Raw genomic sequence first — 19,275 nt, 5'->3', positions numbered from 1 at the left:
TTGTATATTTCTATTTTATATTTTCGTGTATATTTACAATTTCTTTAAGCATCACCGTCTTGTATTACCCCAATAGATCACTTCACTCTGGAAGTGATCTATTAAAATGGGAAACAGAGCCTTCAGCTTTCAGAGCTCTCTGTTGTGGTACCAGCTCCCAATTTGGATTTGTGACACAGACATCCTCTCTACTTTTAAGATTAGGCTTAAAACTGTCATTTTTGATAAATCTTTTTTTTTTCTTTTAATTTGTCGTTTTTCTTACCACTGTTGCCAAGTGCTTGCGCACAGGGGGTCCTCCGACTGTTAGAGGGTTCACTAAGACCTACAATATAAAGTGCCTTGAAATAATTATTATTGGGGTTTTGTGTAAATAACATTGAATTGAAATTTGAATATTTTATGTTGAGTATTTCACTCGAGGCCTCTTACTGTCTTCCGGTTGGGGGGATGAGGTTTTTAGGGTTAGGGTAAAGCGTTACTGTCCGCTGGTGTAATGTCTTAGTGCTGCCGCTGGGCGGCCGCTAATGTTTATTCACGAGCTACACGTGGTTTTGGTCCACGGTAAAAGCTGGAGAAGTGAGCGGCGCACAGCGAGAGGCTTCCAGAGCAGCAACATGTCTCTGTACCGCAACTCCGCCTGGTTCCTGAAGGGAGTGACTGAGTTCACCAGGTAAGACATTTGTCCTGTTGTGTGTGCGCTGTGGGAGCCGGAGAGAGTCTGTGACTGTCCTGCTGTGCATCCTCAGTAGTGTGTGTGTTTGTGTGGAGGATCAGCACTCAGACTTTTCTTATAACTGAATGACTGAAAGTTGATGGTAAACTATTTATAGCAAGCTTATTATAATCAACTTAAATGTGAATAAAACCTTTTTAGTTAACTAAAACAAAAATGATAACCAGACCTTTGAAAGCATTCAAACTAACTAAAGTTTAATATAGTAAAATTTGGTATCACAAACTGCCTGATGAGGGTTTGATGGACGTTTTTATTGAGGCTTCGGGTGTGTGCAAGAGCTTTTGTGTCGACTGTTTTCAAAAAGTTCTGTTTATATTGTAATATCTAAATTGATTTGAATAACCCTTACCTCTGACATTTGGTGTAAATAAAATAAATTCATAAAGACTAAAACTAACACTGAAACTAATAAAAAAATAATCAAAACCAAGCATTTTCTAACAATACAAAGTAAACTGAAACAAAAAAAACACTCTGGAAGCTAACTGAAATTAAACTGAATTTAAAAAGAAATAAAAATAAAAACTAATAAGAAAATACAAAACTATAATTACTCAAAACCATAGTGACAGTAAGAAACGCCCACTGAAAGCAGTGTAAAGTATGAATAGATTAGGGGGTGGCTGCTGCTAAATGCTTCCTAATGTTAAAGTGAATGTACATTCCTGTGAATTAACTGTAAGTGTTACAGCACACTATGTATTACTATGTTACAGTATTATCTTAATGATCAATTTTGATGTTTGACATTTGAAAGTGTGAAAATGAGGCTGCAGACTTAAGTCGCGGTTTATGATCACAGATGGAAGGTTTTAGCAACAGACCCCTGAACATCACAGATTTGTGAATCAGTGTACACTTTATAGTGACTAAGCAAGAGGTTTGTAGGACCATAACTCAGTTTTTGAACAATAACAGGGCTCTAAGAGCTTTATCAGTCTTATGTGATCTATTGCAGCCCCGAGATGCCTTTCCTCATCAGTACACAGCAAGCCAAGTGTTTTGAAGAGGTGCTTTCGTGATTGTTTCCCTTCTCTCCTTTGTTCTGTGTTATCTTATTCTCCCAGAGAGCTGCCCGACAACCCGCTCTGACCCTGCACTAATAGCTCTCTGCATGACACCATCGAACAGAGCAGGCATTTAACCTCAGTAATTCTCTCTCTGCCTGTCCCCTTTATGCCCCACTTTGACCGCCCTTAACAATGGGGGGAATTGAGGTCCTTGGTGGCACACACGCTTAGACACACGCATACTCATAAATGACTGCTGTTGTCACCGCCATCACTCTCATCCCAAACCTCTCCTTGACAGAGACGATGCCAGGCACACACTTTCCTTCATTGTATCTGTACAGTAAAGCTGTGAGGACATTTACAGTCAGCAGGATGATCTCAAACACTCACCCCTCAAACACAGAGGCAGAGCTAAATCTGATGGCAGCAGCAAATAAGCAGGCAGCTGGTATATATATGAAATGCTGTAGGTGTTGATGTTTTACAGGAATGCCTTCTTATCAGCGTCTAAGCGGTTTGTGGAGAAGGACCTGGAGGTGTCTGTGGCTGGACGTTCCTTTATGATAACAGGAGCCAACAGTGGCATCGGAAAAGCCACTGCCATGGCCATCGCCAAGAGAGGTACCACACCTACGACCCTGTTTGTCTACAAATCAGCCCAAACATGGCAGACAGGAAAGCAACACATAGTAAAATCGCTGAGAGAAAGAAGCAACATGCATATCCATATGGATCTGTGAATTCATAAAAGGCCCAACTCCACATTTTTTAAAAATTCCAATTCCAACACTAAAAAACACTCAAGTATTTTTTTTTTGTAGTTTTACAACACACAAACGTTGGGGTAAAATGTAAATAAAAATAAAATGTAATGGTTTGCAAATCTCATAAATACAGATGTTAAATATTTAAACATCAATTGTTTAAACTGATGCATAATTTTAAGATAAATAAGATTTTGAATTTGATGGCAGCCACACGCCACATAAAAGTTGATTGTCACAGTGTAGTGACTGTGTTTTCTTTTCATGATGCTCCAAATGTTTCAGCTGGGAAAAGGTCTGAAAGCTCACAACCCTCACTCTACTACTATAAAGCCATGCTGTTGTAACAGTATGCAGTTTAACATTGTCAAGCTGAAATATGCAAGGCCTTCACTGAAAAAGACATTGTCTGGATAAGAACTTTAACCTCCAGTGAGCTGTGATCATAGACAGTGATTTCTCGAAGTGTTCCTGATCCACTGATATCCACGAAAGAATGAAGTCGGTTTTTAATGCAGTCCTTGGGGGCCTGAGGATTAACATCCAATAATAATTTTATGTCTTGTCTTTTGTGCAGAGAATCTGATTACTTTTTTTAAAGTAACAAGTAAAGTAAGGGATTACTGTTCCAAAAAGTCATTAGATTACTGTTACTTTCCCGTAAGCACGCTGCGTTACTAAACCGTGATATTGTTTGGGAGAGTGTCTCGTGACAATGACGTGCAAGCACGCAAGTCCATGGCAGCAACAGACGTGTGTAGACCAACAATGGATAATATGGAGTGCGGGAGAGAGTACAACCATGCAGTGTTTAAAGCTTGAAAGTACTGACATTACTTTGAATTTGATTCTGTAAAAAGTGACAAAAACATTAGCGTCTGATGTAAACTCTGCGTGGGAAGAAAACTTCTTTCTACAGCGAAAAATTAAACTTCTAATCTGAGAAAGCACCTAGCACAGTGTCAAGGGAATGTGAAATTCACAAAGAAACCCCCGGATCCCCCCACTGACATGACCGCTGCAGCACCGGGCAAACCTCCACCCACCCCACTCCTCCTAAACAGGTGAAAGAAGACTTAAGGGTGACAGGAGTTGGTGCTGCTGAATCTTTGATTGATTTATTTTTTGCTGTTTTACTTGCATCTATTTGAAAGAGTGAGTGTAAACACACAAAAAAAATATTTTATATGCTGGAATATGTAGAAAATAGGTTTAAAGGTTAAAGAATTTCTCCAAGTCAAAGACAGTTGCATATAATTTAATTTTTGCTTGATGCAATGTGCATAAAGTTTAAAACTAATAAAACAAGTTTTAAAAAGAGACTTTCATTTGATTTGATTTTATATGATGGATTCTGCAGATTCTGCAGAAAAAACAGAATTAGGCTGAAAGGTCTATTGCTTTATTACGTATTCAGGTTGTGTATCATGTTTTTAAAATGTAACTAAGTAATAAAGTACCTAAGTAATAAAGTAACTAATTACTTTTGAAAATAAGTAACTAGTAAAGCAATGGCATTACTTTCTTGGAGAAGTAATCATAGGGTGACCATATTTTGATTTCCAAAAAAGAGGACACTTTAAACAATGCCTTCTCTGTGCGGTTAATTAATTGTGAAATAAAATATGTCATATAGGCTTTTACAAGTCAACAAGTGCAAAAAAATAACTTAAAAACCTCTGGAATTAAATAATGGTACGGAAATAATGCCTCATCTGCATTAAAAATTACCAGTACTGGGTTGGTATGAGGGCTGGACTGGGACAAAAAATTGACCAGGGCATTTTGACTAGAGAACGGCCCACCAGGTATTATAGGAGCCATAAGCCATAAAGCCTTTGAATGAAAACAAACGCTGTTGTGACAGTGATGTACACAGTCTTGTTGGTATATGTATGAATTCTATACATTTCAGATAATTATTTTTTAAAAGCAAGACATTTTAAATGAGAATAAGAAAGAAAAGTATTTCTTTGAGCCCCCCTTTCCCTACCTGGCCCCCTGGCAAAACTTTGCTAGACCCACCCCTGCACAGTTACCAGCTGTCAGCTACATAGAAAAGGATCCTGGTGTTATTTGTCTCTCAGAAACAGATCATAACTTCCCTTCAACTCATTCATGTCACCTAAAAGGCAAACCTGTTTCTCCATCACCTGTTCAGCTCTGATGATCCAGTAAGGACATCTCCTGGTTTCATCTTCATGTTTCCCTCTCACCACATATCCAAACCGATATCATATCACTATCAGTAACATTATAGCACCTGCCCAGCTGTATAGAAACTCCGTCATGCTAGCTAGTACGCAGTACGAGTTATTGTAACTGACTGTAAAATGTCAGCACAACAAAAATAAACTACACCTGAACTTGGTTTATATCTGACCCAGATAGACTGCAGGTCGTAACTTCTTACCCGAAGTTCAGTTCACCTGACACTCATCCACCTGCTGGCCCCTGTGGAAGCTCCGCCATAGACACCACCAAATAACTGAGTTATTTTTACACACCGGTCAGCATCTGGCCAATCCACCACCTTTCATTGTTTATACCGTTACAAAACAACAACAACAACAAAACCATCGGCTGTAAAAACAAAAAATCACCATCGGCCCACTGCGCAAATGCCCGATGGCCAGTCCAGCTATGGCCGGTACGAGAGAAATTTCTTTTGCAGTTCATCTGAAAAGATGCACTTGCGCTTTGGGATCTTTTAAACATCATTAGGCGTGTTGGTGCGCGCTGTCTGTCCCGTCTATGAGTGCAGAACAAGCGCTCACAAAGCAGCAGTTTCGGGGATGGCGTCACACACATGGGTCCTCTGAATACAGGAAAACCCGGACATTTTTATGAATCTCAAAAATCCCCCCGGAAGCCCCGGACAGAACATGAAAAGTGGACATGTCCAGGGAAAAGGGGACAGTTGGTCACCCTAAGTAATCAGTAATTAGTAGCAAATTACTATATTCAAGTAACTTGACCAGCACTGCTTTTGTTGACAGAGATCTCGCTCTCCAGTTCATTGAATCTTTTTATGATATCATGTACTGGAGATGAATAGATAGTTAACTTTAGAATTTTATGTTGAGGAAAATAATTCTCAAATTTTTCCTCAATTTTCAGACAGTTTTTTCCAGATTGGTGAACTCTACTTCAGAGTAATTGCGTCTCTAAGATGCTCTTTTTTTTTATACCTAATCATGTAACAACCTGTTGCCAAGTAACCTAGTTAGTTGCAAACTGTTCCTCCAGCTGTTTTTAGTACCACTTACTGTTCCAGCCGTTTGCTGCGCTCTCCTAACCTTTTTAGGGGACTGTTGCTGTCATTAATTCAAAATGAGGAAAGTCTTAAATTTCTGGAAGTGGGGTTGTATGTGAGTAATAATAAAACAAAGTACATTCACAATCGAGTAAAACTCTCAAGTGCAGGTTTTAAGGAAGCAAACAGTTCCAAAATAGTGGCCACAAAGCACATTGATGCTCCTTAAAAGACTTTTATAATAATAATAATAATAATAATAATGGATTGCATTTATATAGCGCTTTTCTGGACACTCAAAGTGCTTTACAATTCCACTATTCATTCACTCTCACATTTTCACACTTTATATTTAAAGATTGTAGTATTCATTCAATTTTTCAGGAAAAGGTTGATTTTAAGGTCCTTCTTTATCTTGTCATTGTATTCAACTGCTTATTTCCATTGCTAGTACCATGATTTATGTTATGATCTTTGCCACAGGTGGAACGATCCACATGGTGTGCAGGAATAAGGACAAAGCTGAGGAGGCAAGGGCTGATATTGTCAAGGAGACTGGAAATAAAGTACAGTGTGACTCTCTTTTCATCAACAAGATAGACTTGCACAAACAACCTTTAGTTTTACACCAGAGTTGACATTGATATTCATTCTGCTAAATGTCTGGCGTCATTACAGGAGGTCTATGTTCATATCCTCGACCTGTCTGAGACCAAGAAGGTCTGGGAGTTTGCTGAGGGTTTTAAGAGGAAGTACAAGTCTCTTAATGTACTGGTGAGCAACATATTAGTCTTTTGGGGGGGGGGTCCTGGCAACTGCGACCACTGAATGATCATATATTGATATGTTTTAGATCAATAATGCGGGTGCCATCATGAGCCAGAGGGATCTGAATGCAGAGGGGCTTGAGAAAAGCTTTGCTACTAATGTCCTGGGTGAGTCAAAGATCAGACAAGAGGTATGAAGACCAGTCTGATGAAAGGGAAAAATGGAAGATAGTTAATTTGTACTTCAATGTTTGGTCTTCTTCAGGGGTTTACATTCTCACCAAGAGTCTCATTCCACTGCTGGAGAAGAGTGTGGACCCCAGAGTGGTGAGTCTGATCATTCAACCCATGTTCACTGTCGGTCCACATAAAGTATTCACTCCTACAATACTGTGCAAAAGTCTTGAGTCACCACCCCTTTCTTTATATTTTGCTTGGAAAATGGGACATAGGTAGGTGATTTATTGAACCTTGTGCCAGAATACATCCAAATAAAGTATATAAGGCCTCAGTTGTGCAAAATTCTAACAAGCTGGAAAGTTAGTATTTGATATGACTGCCTTTGTTCTCGGACTCAGCCTGAATGCTCTTTGGCAAGCTCTCTTTTAATTTCTTTAAGTAGTTTTAAGCAATAGTTCTCCAGGTTTCTTAAAGGACATTCAAAGCTCTTCTTTGTTTTACTGTCTGTCAATATGATCCCACCATGAAACATCAGCCTTTTCCCTCAGTTTCCCTTCTTTAAGAATGGCTTTTTGACAGTCTGTGATACCACCTCTGATGAGGCTTCAGTGAACTGAAGCCCCAGATGCATTCCTCAGGTCCTGTATCAGACCTTTGCTAGATTATTTTCTCCTGTTTCCTAAAGACATGACTTAATATACTGCTTTACATCTTTTAGGCCTGTCGCTTCTTTTGTCCTCTACTTGTCTAGCTTCCTCAGTTCTTTAAGGACACGCTGGACACTTGTACTTTTTTGTAGATTCGATTAAAAAATGCAAACATTATTTTTTTTAATTGACAAGCTGCTAGTAAGAAAATGTCAAAAGATGCAATTTAAAATCATTCTGTTCAACTACATTGGTTCATCCCTTGTGTTATTAGCATTTTTTTCTTGAAAGATTCATATTTCACTGTTTAGTGGCTTAACAAACAACAACAAAAACACTCCTCTAAAAATGCTCATCTACAAAGCCTAGAGTGAAAATGTGTGGAAAAGTAGCCAATGTCCAAAGAAAAAGTTCAGAATGCTGAAGAACTTGTGCTCAAGACCACTTTTCAAAATGACAGGAAATGTCTCGGTCCCTGTAAGCAAAACAAAAAGAAATGAGGAGTGTTTCAAGAGTTTTGCACAGTATTGTATATTGTTTTCAGAAACAGTCAGTAAAATATGAGGCTCTGGCCAACATAACTGGACAGTGTAATAATCAGGTAATGAGTCCGAGCTGTTGCATGAGGGCTATTTAATAGGTGAACAAGGATTCGCACAAGTAAACATTGCAGTAACACAATGACAAATAAAATACTAGATCGGCAACACTTAATGCAGGATTAAATGCAGTTGTAGTGATAATAGAGGATTTGGGATAAGTGTGGTTTATTTCGGTTTCTGTATTTGTGATCTGGTTTCAGTACATTTTTGCTCACTAAACAAAGCATTTAGAGCTGTAACATTGGGTTTTAGGAAACTTGTGAATATTTGGGGTGGGGGGGGGGGGTGTCTACAGATTAATTCTCATTCCCCTGTGTTCAGATCACAGTGTCATCAGGTGGAATGCTGGTGCAGAAGCTCAGGACAGGAAACCTGCAGTCTGAGAGAGGCCGCTACGACGGCACCATGGTCTACGCCCAGCACAAAGTAAGATCTGAACTGGAAGCATCTACTCGTCACAATTGACAAGACTGGTCAGGTTTAACGTCCTTCAGCTGTCTGAGTTCTCCAGGAACCGAGCAAGTTTGAAAAGTTTGAAAATGAGTGAAAACAAGAAGAGTATAATTAGTCTTCTGGTCATTGTATCTATGTATCAGAATATGACAATTTTAAGCACAGTCTTTAATCAGATATTGAAAGAACATATTTATCTTTGGTATAGCTGACAGATGATTAAGTGATGATTTATGAATAGATTTAGGATCCACATTATATCAGTGGTTTAAAAATTTAAACTTGCATTGCAGAATTCAAAACTGAAAACTTACCCAGTGAGCAAACGTCTGGGTTCAGCCCTGATTGGCAGTTGGATATTTGACTTAAAAGTATCACCTGCAGTGTTAAAGGTGTGGTTCATCACATGACAAAGACGGGCGTTCACAGTCGATCATTGAAGTACACGGATGTTAGATGCACTCAGACGTGCTTGATGATGTGTGTTCCAGAGGCAGCAGGTGGTGATGACAGAGCAGCTGGCAAAAACTCACACTAACATCCACTTCTCCGTCATGCATCCTGGCTGGGTGGATACTCCAGGTACACTCACATAAAGTAACATCCGAATGCTTACACAATTTACAAAAGCATTAGATGTATTCCATCTGTGTGCGTATTTAAATTGATTTGCTCTCTGTTACCTGTGTGTGTGTGTGTGTGTGTGTGTGTGTGTGTGTGTGTGTGTGTGTGTGTGTGTGTGTGTGTGTGTTTCCCAGCAGTGGCCAATGCTATGCCAGACTTTCATCAATCCATGAAGGACAGCCTGCGGACCCCAGAGCAGGGCGCCGACACAGTGGTGTGGCTGTCTGTCTCTGAGGCTGCTGTCAAAAACCCCAGTGGACGTTTCTATCAGGGTATGTTTTACAGTGCAAAATTCTTTTTTCCCCTTAATATGAACACAAAAATCCAAAATAAATGATCAAGATTTCCATTTAGGAATGTAAACTGGTAAGACAGAGAGAATAGCACAGCTGAATTGTGTATTGAACAGTAGTGAGATGAATGTGCTGCATGGGGTGTGCGTATGTGTGGATTTGGCCTGTGTCCATTGCAGCTGGAGGGGACTGCTTTGGTGCCAGATACCACCAAGGAGCACTCACACACAGATGCACTTTTTCATACACACACTCACAAAATGTCCCTAGCGGCCTTGAAGAGAAAGGTTGTTGTCTGACAGCACTCTTCAAACTAGACATACATACTGCACTTATAATAATATTTTCATAATAATAAAACCAAAAGTGACAGCAACTTGCTGTAACAACTGGAAGAAAGCCATAGATGGCTCTAATTTTTAAAATTGTAATTAATTTAATTGGATTACTGCAACTCCCTTTTAATAGGGCATGGCCAAGACACTTTGCCATGCCTGCAACTGGTGCAAAATGCTGCAGCACGGTTTTTAAATGGTAAAAGAAAATTTGAGCATATTACTCCAGTTCTGGCCTCCTTAAACTGGCTTCCAATTGAATTTAGGATCTATTTTAAAATTATTTTACAGCTTTTTTTAAAAATACTGGTCTCGCACCTGTATATTTGTCCAATCTGCTGAAGCCCTATGTCCCTCCTTATTAACTCCGGTCAGCTGAGTAGATGTTGCTCTCAGTCCCTAAATCACGGCTAAAACTTAGAGGAGCATTCTCTACTGTGGCCCTGAAGCTTTGAAATGCTCGTCCTCTTCACATTAGGCAATCTACTTCAGTGCTGGTCTTTAAATCCAGGTTAAAAACTAATTTTTATTTGCTGACTATGGCCTCAGTGGGTAACTGACACTGTGTTGTTTTTAAAGTGCTGTATAAATAAGTTATGGTATGGTAACAACTGCCTGCTTGAGCTTTTGCCACCTCATATACTTTGAAATTCAGACATATCTGAGGTGTTGGTGTACGTGTTGGCGCTGCTTTTGTGGTGGCCTACGGCAGGCGTTTATTGAGTTTTCTAACTTTGTGGGGGGAGTTTTGTTGTTTTTTAAATTCACCTTTTTTTTTTTAAACTTTGTTTTTAACCTTGTTTTTAACTTGTGAGTGAACAGATTGTTTCCCTGATGTTACGGCGGGGTGCGCTGAGGTGTGTGGAAACAGGACCCAAGAGCAGATGATAACGAGTAGTTGAAAGTTTGAGCAGAAAAGTGATCCTTTATTTGATGACGGCAAGTGTAAACCAGGAAACCAAAATAAACTGACAAAACACTAAGAAACAAAAACACTAAACGGTACTGAGACCAAAACCTAAACTATAACTGTGATGGAAAATAACCAGCAATTACTATGACTAAGACTAATGATGAATAACAGGCGAAAACCATAACTAAGACTGAGGTCAAAATAAACAGAACCAGGCTAGAACTAGGGTAGAATAAACAGACGACCCGACAATGGCATGAAGAAAACAAAAGGCTTAAATACAGACATGAGGTGAATCAGGGGAAGTGGAAACATATGGGGAAACAGCTGACAGCCATAAACCTAATGACAGGACCAGGAGAGAAAAGCTAAATACAATTAACAGAGAACACATGACATTGTCAGAATAAAACAGGAAATACTAAAACTAAACATGACAACACAACTTAACAGACCTAATACGTGATGAATAAATACCAAACCCCAAAACATAGAAAACCCAGGAACAATAACCAATAACTGCCTAAACTAAAGGCAAAATAGGAAATAACACAAAAACTAATAACATATCAAAAAATACAAAGAAAACTCAGAGTGCTGGGTCGGAGACCCAGCCTGTGACACCTGATTTGTTTCTCATGTGTTTTTTTCCAAGATGGGGATTTTCTACCCTTTGTTCAGTCTCACAAACACTCTGGATCCTCCTAACTTAATTTTTTTTATGTGATTCTAACTATTGTAATCTTAAGAAATCACTGAAAAAATTATTTCAATATGTCACCTGTCCTACAAGGCATAATAAAACGCTGGATTTGTGTTACGGACCAATTAAGGGGATATATAAGTCTGTGGCTGGACCGACAGTAGGTTCTTCAGATCACAACATTGTTCAACTCCTCCCTGCTTATAGACCTGTGATTAAGAGGGAGATGGTCTGTGTGAAGCGGTCAAAAGTCTGGACAAAAGACAGTTCTCTTGCCCTTTGCTGGTGTTTTGATTGCACTGACTGGTCCTTGTTTCAATAGAGCTCTTGTGACTTGGATGAACTTACTGATGTGGTTTGTAGCTACATTCCTTTTTGTAAAGACTCTGTGATTCCATCTAGAGAATTTAAGAGAGAGACTTTCCCCAATAACAAACCGTGGCTCTCCAAAGACATCAAGGATCTGATTCTTAAAAGGAAAATTGCTTTTAATGAGGTTGACGTTTCCCCTGTGAGGATATTGAGGAAGATAAGATAAGATAAGATAACCTTTATTAGTCCCACACGTGGGAAATTTGTTTTGTCACAGCAGGAAGTGGACAGTGCAAAAGTTATGACGCAAAAATTAGAATACAATAAGAATAAATACAGTACACAGCTGTACAGAATAGAATAAAATAATATACTATATACAGTAGAATAAAATAGAATAAAAATATACAATAAGATAAAAATAGAATACGAATGCTATATACAACTGAGTAAAAATACAACGATGCCAGAAAAGATTATTGCACTTAGTGTTATTGCATATGTATGGATGTGTGTGTTTGTTCAGTTAAAGTCTTTGTTGTGGAGTCTGACAGCAGTGGGGAGGAAAGACCTGCGAAATCTCTCCGTCCCACACCGTGGGTGCCGCAGTCTCCCACTGAAGGAGCTGCTCAGTGCTGTCACAGTCTGCTGCATGGGGTGGGAGACGTTGTCCAACAGGGATGACAGCTTAGCCGCCATTCTCCTGTCACTCACCACCTCCACTGGGTCCAGAGGGCATCCTAGAACAGAGCTGGCGGTGAAGGTTGTAATAAAGGAGGAAGGAGGTGAAGGTTGTAATAAAGAAGCCTAAGATGAGGTACAAAAATAAGATTGAGGCAGAACTCAGTAGTAATAACCTTAAGAGAGCTTGGCAGGGCTACAAACGAAGGGTAGCTGTAACATTTGCTTAGATGGGTTTACCTCCAACAAACATTTGGCAGATAGTTAGTATTTAATCTTCGTTTTGAGAATCTTGATCGTTCTATGCAAACGAGTACACTAAGAGAAAGGACTGCCATTCTCACATCATTTTGTATTGATGAGAGGGGTGTAGCTAATCTCTTTAGACACACTAAGAGTAAGAGTCATGGACCTGACAACATCTGTGGACAGGTACTGAAAACTTGTGCTGATCAGTTGAGTGTGATTTTTTTTTTTTTAATCACATTTTTTCTCTTTCTTTAGAGTTACAGACAGTATCTAAGATTTGGAAACATGCTGTCATTGTTCCAGCTGCTAAGGGCAGTTCCCCTAAGGTACTGAATAATTTTAGACCTGTGACTCTGACTTCTTTAGTGATGAAGACCTTTGAGAAGATACTTAAGAAAGAGATTTCAATGTCAGCTGAACATCACCTTGACCCCTTCCAGTTCGCCTATAATGCAGGAAGAGGCATGGAGGATGCTGTTGTCACACTCCTGCATTTCTTGTATAAGCATCTTGAGGACCCTAACACTCATGCAAGATTATTATTTGTTGACTTCTCATTTGCATTCAACACGATTCAGCCCTCCTAACTTGCCGATAGGCTTTATAATCATTTTAAGCTTGACCATAGTCTGATCAGTTGGATCCTAGACTTTTTGACTAATAGGTCATGGATTGTGACCTATTTGACTAATAGAGATAAGGCGCAGTTGGTGGAAGCTAGATCTTACTACAGCAGACACTTGCTTATCGAGTTTGAGCGAGCTATCCAGCAGTACACTCAAGTTACTTACATAGTCACAGGAAGAGCTAGCAAAAGGACCCAGGGCAGCACAAAGTTGGACACGAGGGATTTTACTGTTGAACACCACAATCAGTCTTCTTATCGTTTAAAACGAGGGAATTACTCAGGAACCATTCTTTGACCTCCTGCACGCATTCTTGAAAGTAGTGCAGGGACACAGCAAGGTCGTCAGTAAGTTCAAAATAGATCTGTATGTCATCGGCGTAACAGTGGAAGGCGATATTGTATTTTTGAAAGATTGCGCCTAGAGGGAGCAAATACAATGAGAAAAGAATAGGGCCTAAAACTGATCCTTGAGGTACACCGCAACAGACCGGTGCAGAGGAAGAGGAGAAGGTGCCCAAGTTAACCGAAAAGGACCTGTCAGCGAGGTATGATTTAAACCAGTCAAGGGCAGTGCCTCTAATACCTAACACAGTGTGCTCAAGTCTTAATAATAGGATGTTATGGTCCACCATATCAAAAGCCGAAGAGAGGTCCAATAAAACTAGGACCATAGGGCGTCCAGTATCAGTAATTACAAGAATATCATTAAGAACTCTAACCAACGCCGTTTCAGTACTATGCAATGGCTTAAAAGCAGATTGAAATTTCTCAGCAATATTGTTCGTGTCCAAGTACGCCTGGAGCTGGGAGAGAACTAGTCTCTTCAGGATCTTGGACAAGAACGAAAATCAAAAGTTTGGGACTGTAGTGGCATGGGGCAGCCTGAAGGATCTGCTCTTTACTGTTGACTGTAGAATATCAATGATAGCAGAACAATTAAGATTGTGATATATGTACAGTAAAATATATTTTTGCTGACATGGCTCTATTCTGGGAGCTCTCCACTCATGCATGCATGGAGAGACTAAGGTGGGAGGAGCAGCACATAAACCACAGCACAGAACATATGACCAGGAAATTATGCTTAATTTCCTGCTGTGGCTGACAGGGTGAAGGTGGGTTACAAAGTGGCTTGCAGGATTGCTGCACCTGTGGGCTGGCTAAATCGGTTTTAACACCTTTCCCAATGTAATAGTTGCCATTTGGATGTTTAGAAGAGTATCAACTGGCACAGGCAATGAGGTTAGCTCACTGTCAATGATTGTGGCTGAGCCTGCCTGAACCAATGTTATGACTGATGGTCAGTAAAAGCTTCTTTTTAGTAGAGCAGATTTCTTTGCAGGAATGTCCAAACTATTGAACAGTACAAAATAATCAGTTTTCCCACAATTTTTTTGATTGACATGTTTTAATGTCAAGTTTCGAGCACACGCATTCTGTAGACATAGATATATACATGAAAACTTGATGATTTTTAAGTTTTGTTTTTTGTTTTTTTCTGTTGTTATTTCAATTATATTTGCATGTTTGAAATAAAATTCTATCTATCTATCTATCTATCTATCTATCTATCTATCTATCTATCTATCTATCTATCTATCTTAATCTTTTTTTCCCCCTCTGTGCACACAAACACATGCACTGCTACTACCATACCTATTCCCTCTGCTCTCTGGTCATTAAAATTCATTTGACTCACAGCTGTCATAAAAGCATGTTGTCACTCTATGGCTATGTAGCTGGTCATATAAAAATGACTTAACTCCTTCATTCTCTTCATTGACACCATAGTGGACCACGAAAATTTTATATAGTATGTAGTATATACCTTATTTATTTTAATTATTAATATCTGGGTTTGTTCGATTTTGTTTTTTTGCACTACATTAGATAACCTCAAAATAGCATTGTGAAAAATAACAATGTTGCCATTTTTGTTATTTGTGTGTTGTAATCTTTATGAAAAAACTAAAAAACACCTCTTAATCTTTTGAGTTTGGTGTATGGCGGGGTGCTGTGGACACCCAAGTTTGTGATTGCGTAGAATTTTTAAATCAATACCATGGTTCGTCTACTGAAAATCTCAGTGAACTTGACTTGAGGTCACATTTTCTGAAAATCAGAGGAGTTCCACATTTATAACACAGGTATGTCTACTAGGAGGCTAAACAGTAGCAATGTATTTATAAAGAATTACAAACAACAATTATTATCCAATTTATTTATTGATTGATTTCCTAATTGAAAATTGAAAAACAAAAGCCAAAGTGATCATTATTGGAGCAGCTTAATTAATTTTTGCAGTGTAATTTGCTGTTAATATCCTTTTCTAACCTCAGTTTGTGTTTTTGTCACGTTTGCCCAGGGTCAAAGAAGCAATGCTGGAGATTGCTTCTGTGTTCTCTTATAGTGTCAATACATGGGAACCTCTTAGAGAGGCCAGGGTTGAAAAAGGGATGCCAGAGAAGCTCCAAGGTTGTTATCCGCTGGTTTGCATCCAAGGCCAACATCTGTTTAATAAGGGTGACAAATAAATGTTGGCCATTTTCAGGTTCTCTTCCAACCTTCATTATCAAGACATTTACGTTTTAAATATCCAGTCTCCATCAGTGTAGATGCCAGAGTCAAGAATATGATCTTTCGGCCTCATGTATCCATGAGGGCATCATTTGATGGATTGACTGCAATGGCATTCATCTATTCTATGAGAAACATTTCCATGCCATTCCAATGATTTATCCCAATGTCACATCTCACATTCAGCTTGTCAGCCTCTAATTGAGTCTCTGTGACAAGAAGCGCAGAGTGCAGACAGAGGAGGAGCAATCGATCTCTCCTTTGTGGTCACAAGTGTAAATGTTTAGATGTATAGCCATGTTACTTCCCATGTTAACTTGCACATCCATTAGAAGGAGCCAGCAGGTCTATAGACTCCCTCTGACCTGTTGGGCTTTTATCAGTGGGAGACTCTGCACCTGGACTCACATGTTTGTGTGTGTAGGTGTGATGAGTATGGATCAGTTCACAAGTGAGGGGAAAATTGTGCATTTTCTCTATTACAGAGTGAAAACTTTGATTTGTTTTACAGAATTATGGGTGTATATCCAAGTGTGACTTCCTTTGTGATTGTTTTTATGTCACAGGTCAGAACTGGGAGACACTAGAAGGTCGATGGGATCGTGACATAACCACCACAACCGTCTCCCAACACACACATGCGTACACACACACACTCCTCTCTCCCATAAGGAATGCCATTTTTCAGTCTGATGCTGACTTTCCTGTTTGAATTAGAGGTGCAAACATCAGTCTACTGTGATAAATTGTGTTTATCCAGGGCCAAAGGATCAAGGCGACTGTAATATAGTGTAAATTGATGAAGAAACAAAGAGAGGCACAACAAATGAGAGTGGAAAAAAATCCCAATGAAGTCAACATTGTATTTTGGCTGCTACAGAGAAAGGACAAAGAAGCTGAATGTGAAGCAGAAACAAAGGGATGGATGGGTTTTAGCTTGAGTCAAAGAAGAGCAAGGCATGGGGGCATTAAGAGTGTCTGGAGGCCACACTTATCTCTTTCAGTGAGAGGAATGTGTACACTCACAGAGAGAAAATTAAGGTGTGCATTTAAGGAGAAGCATGAACAAATCAATGAACAGTTTAGCACCACTAGTCAAAGGGGTGCAGGATACTTTTAGGGTAAGACCAGGCTGGCGTTTGGATATGTGCTGACTTTCCACGACAGGTTATATGAAGGCTGATTTAATTTCATATTCCCCCTGATAAACAATTGAAATCAGTTTTATTTGACATGAAAATCAAACCATTGGTTAGACAACACAACAGTTTTTGTAAGTGCAACCCATCATGTTAACATTAGTGTTTGTTTGTGTGTGTGTGTGTGTGTGTGTGTGTGTGTGTGTGTGTGTGTGTGTTTGTTTGCAACAGACCGGAAGATGGTGTCCACCCACCTGCCTTTGGCCTGGACCCACAGCTCCCCTCTGGAGGAACAAAAGTTAATGTCTGTACTGGAGGACTTAGCCAAGACGTTTCAGTCACACTAAGTAGGCAGGAGACCAGTACAACACTAACGCAACAAGTTTACACCGACTGAGGCTGGGCTCAGATTTTTCTTTTTTTTTTTTAAACAGAACAGATAAAGTTCCCCAGGTGATGGAGTAAGAATGAATCTTCAGTGCCCATTTAAAGTGGCAGTGCTATCTGTAGCCGCTAGTTTTAAGTAGGAGTGTGAGTGCTAAGATGTGTTTGGGAATCCCAGCCTCATAATGCCAAACTAAAGTCACAGATGATGAAGGGATTAGCGAGATTTGTAATGCTTTATTACTACTTGAATAAAGAAGCTTTTTTATGTCTTTTGGACTTCATAAGAACTAAACACTTTATTGTAGAAGTGTTTGATAGTGATGCCTTTATAAGTGAGTTATTGTGTCGATTTGGAGATCCCTCATAAAGCACAGACAGCACAACCTGTCACTGAGACTTTATTAAAGTTGTCGATCAGATGGGAATCTGATGGGACCAAAGTCACACACGACCAGCCACGGGTTCAGTGTCCTGCTTGTGTTCTGATGACTTACAACGTAAGCATGTGTGTTTGAAAGCTCTGTAAGTAACCTGTGTATTTGCTTTACTGTAGTGTAGTTTTTGTAATGTTCAGGCTGAACCCAGACTGGTATTGTGCTGTACTCTTTATGAGCTTAGACACAGTGCAGCAGCATCACTTGACACATGCAATAAAATCTGTAGATTTATATTTGGTGATATCTGCTGAGCACCTTAAAAAAAAAAAAAAAAAAAACCCAAAAAAACCCCAAAAACAAACAAACTGTTTTACTTACTGTGACTGCACTTGACTTTCTTGTAAATGCTTGCTTGAATAAAGAACAGCAGTGCTCGTTTTCTGTGAGTTTGTTCAACAGTTCTTACAAGTGGAAAGAAAAAAACCCAACAACCCACAGTCAAAGAAAGATATCAAATATTTTATTGGGCATCATATTTTTCTCTCTGTGCTCTGGCCAGAGGGGACAGAGAGACCAAAGTCAGCTCCGTATTGTCAACAGTATTTCAAAATACAGTTATCTGGAGATATTAACATCTTATTTGGAACAGCAAGTGTCTTTTACAAGCAGTTGAAAGAGGAAAAAGTCAAGACAGAAATCAGCTTACAGAGTTTGATATTATGGGTGGTGGTGTTGTGGAATATGAGTCACGTTTTACATGTTAAAGTGGCCTCTCATCCATTTTAGTGTTTGCTGAACTAAAAACAACAAAAATGACTCCTGTTCAAGACTGTGAAAGAAAAGGAACTAAGACATTAACCACAGGATGAAAAAAAAAAAAACAGCTTGCTTCTGGCACTGTTGAAGATCTACTTTGTTCGCCATTTCTGCAAACAAAGAATCCAGGAGTTTCTCATACTATTAACACCCATCTGCCGTGCCTCTGACAGACAGAAGACATGATAAGAATTAATGACTGGAGGAGACTTTAATGAAAGGAGAGCACTGATTCCTAATTGTACAGCAGCAGGACCATCAACCCTGTTGATCCCTAATGAATCATGGTGGTGTTTTTTTTTTCCCCTAACAATACTTTGGGGTAGGACTGAAAGAACAGTCTGCCAACACTGACCAACTGCTCATCAGCCAGTTGCTGTTGCCCATTTCTGATACCACAGAGGCTCAGATAACAACAACAGCCTTGGAAATAAGTGAATACACGTTTAAGCTGCACTGAGGTTATCACATTAGTAATGACTCAATTACAAGCAGAAAAACCCTAAGGCTGAAAAAAAGGAAACCAGTTCTTCAAATGGTTACTTGAGGCAGGCTCTGTCCTCACAGACCCCCGTGAAGGAATGGACAACTTTACAGCAGAAATAAACATCTGGTCTCTATAGCTATTTTCTGCAGTTGTGACAAAAGTTAGGGTAATTTTCTTCAGCCCCCCCCCCCCCTTTTTTTTTTTTTGTTGTTTAAATCAGCGGTCCCCAACCCCCGGGCCTCGGACCGGTACCGGGCCGTGAGAATTGAGGCTCAGGTGTGAAATGTATGGTTTTCAGGGTTTTTATCAGTTTTCAGCGTTATTTTGTTATCG

The 19,275-nt window shown here is 39.5% G+C and overlaps 1 protein-coding gene across 2 annotated transcripts; it reads left to right on the top strand.

The window, feature by feature from the left end:
* Positions 1–441: 441 nt before the first annotated feature.
* dhrs12la (dehydrogenase/reductase 12-like a) lies at positions 442–18,085 on the top strand. Of its 2 annotated transcripts, none has more exons than XM_085245009.1 (10): positions 442–673; positions 2,240–2,373; positions 6,256–6,338; positions 6,451–6,546; positions 6,626–6,707; positions 6,805–6,866; positions 8,290–8,394; positions 8,913–9,003; positions 9,183–9,317; positions 17,107–18,085. In XM_085245009.1, exons 1-10 carry the CDS (start codon positions 528–530, stop codon positions 17,220–17,222), a joined length of 1,050 nt encoding a protein of 349 aa, XP_085101135.1. In that variant the 5' UTR covers positions 442–527; the 3' UTR covers positions 17,223–18,085. The 2 variants fall into 2 exon arrangements, with proteins under 2 accessions (XP_085101135.1, XP_085101136.1); XM_085245010.1 differs by having other exon boundaries at positions 572–673; positions 9,180–9,317.
* The last annotated feature ends 1,190 nt before the right edge of the window (positions 18,086–19,275 follow it).

Source organism: Mchenga conophoros, linkage group LG14 (assembly GCF_057382185.1).
Source record: "Mchenga conophoros isolate Kocher_MC1m ecotype Shallow Benthic linkage group LG14, M_conophoros_male_GT1.1, whole genome shotgun sequence".
Lineage (NCBI taxonomy): Eukaryota > Metazoa > Chordata > Actinopteri > Cichliformes > Cichlidae > Mchenga > Mchenga conophoros.
Note: the sequence above shows the minus strand (reverse complement) of the source record. Positions and strands in the feature narration are given on the sequence as shown.

Coding starts and splice junctions, on each gene's coding strand:
- dhrs12la (XM_085245009.1), top strand. CDS start 528: ATGTTTATTCACGAGCTACACGTGGTTTTGGTCCACGGTAAAAGCTGG. Junction 2,374..6,255: donor CATGGCCATCGCCAAGAGAG/GTACCACACCTA, acceptor TCTTTGCCACAG/GTGGAACGATCCACATGGTG. Junction 9,004..9,182: donor TGGCTGGGTGGATACTCCAG/GTACACTCACAT, acceptor GTTTCCCAGCAG/TGGCCAATGCTATGCCAGAC.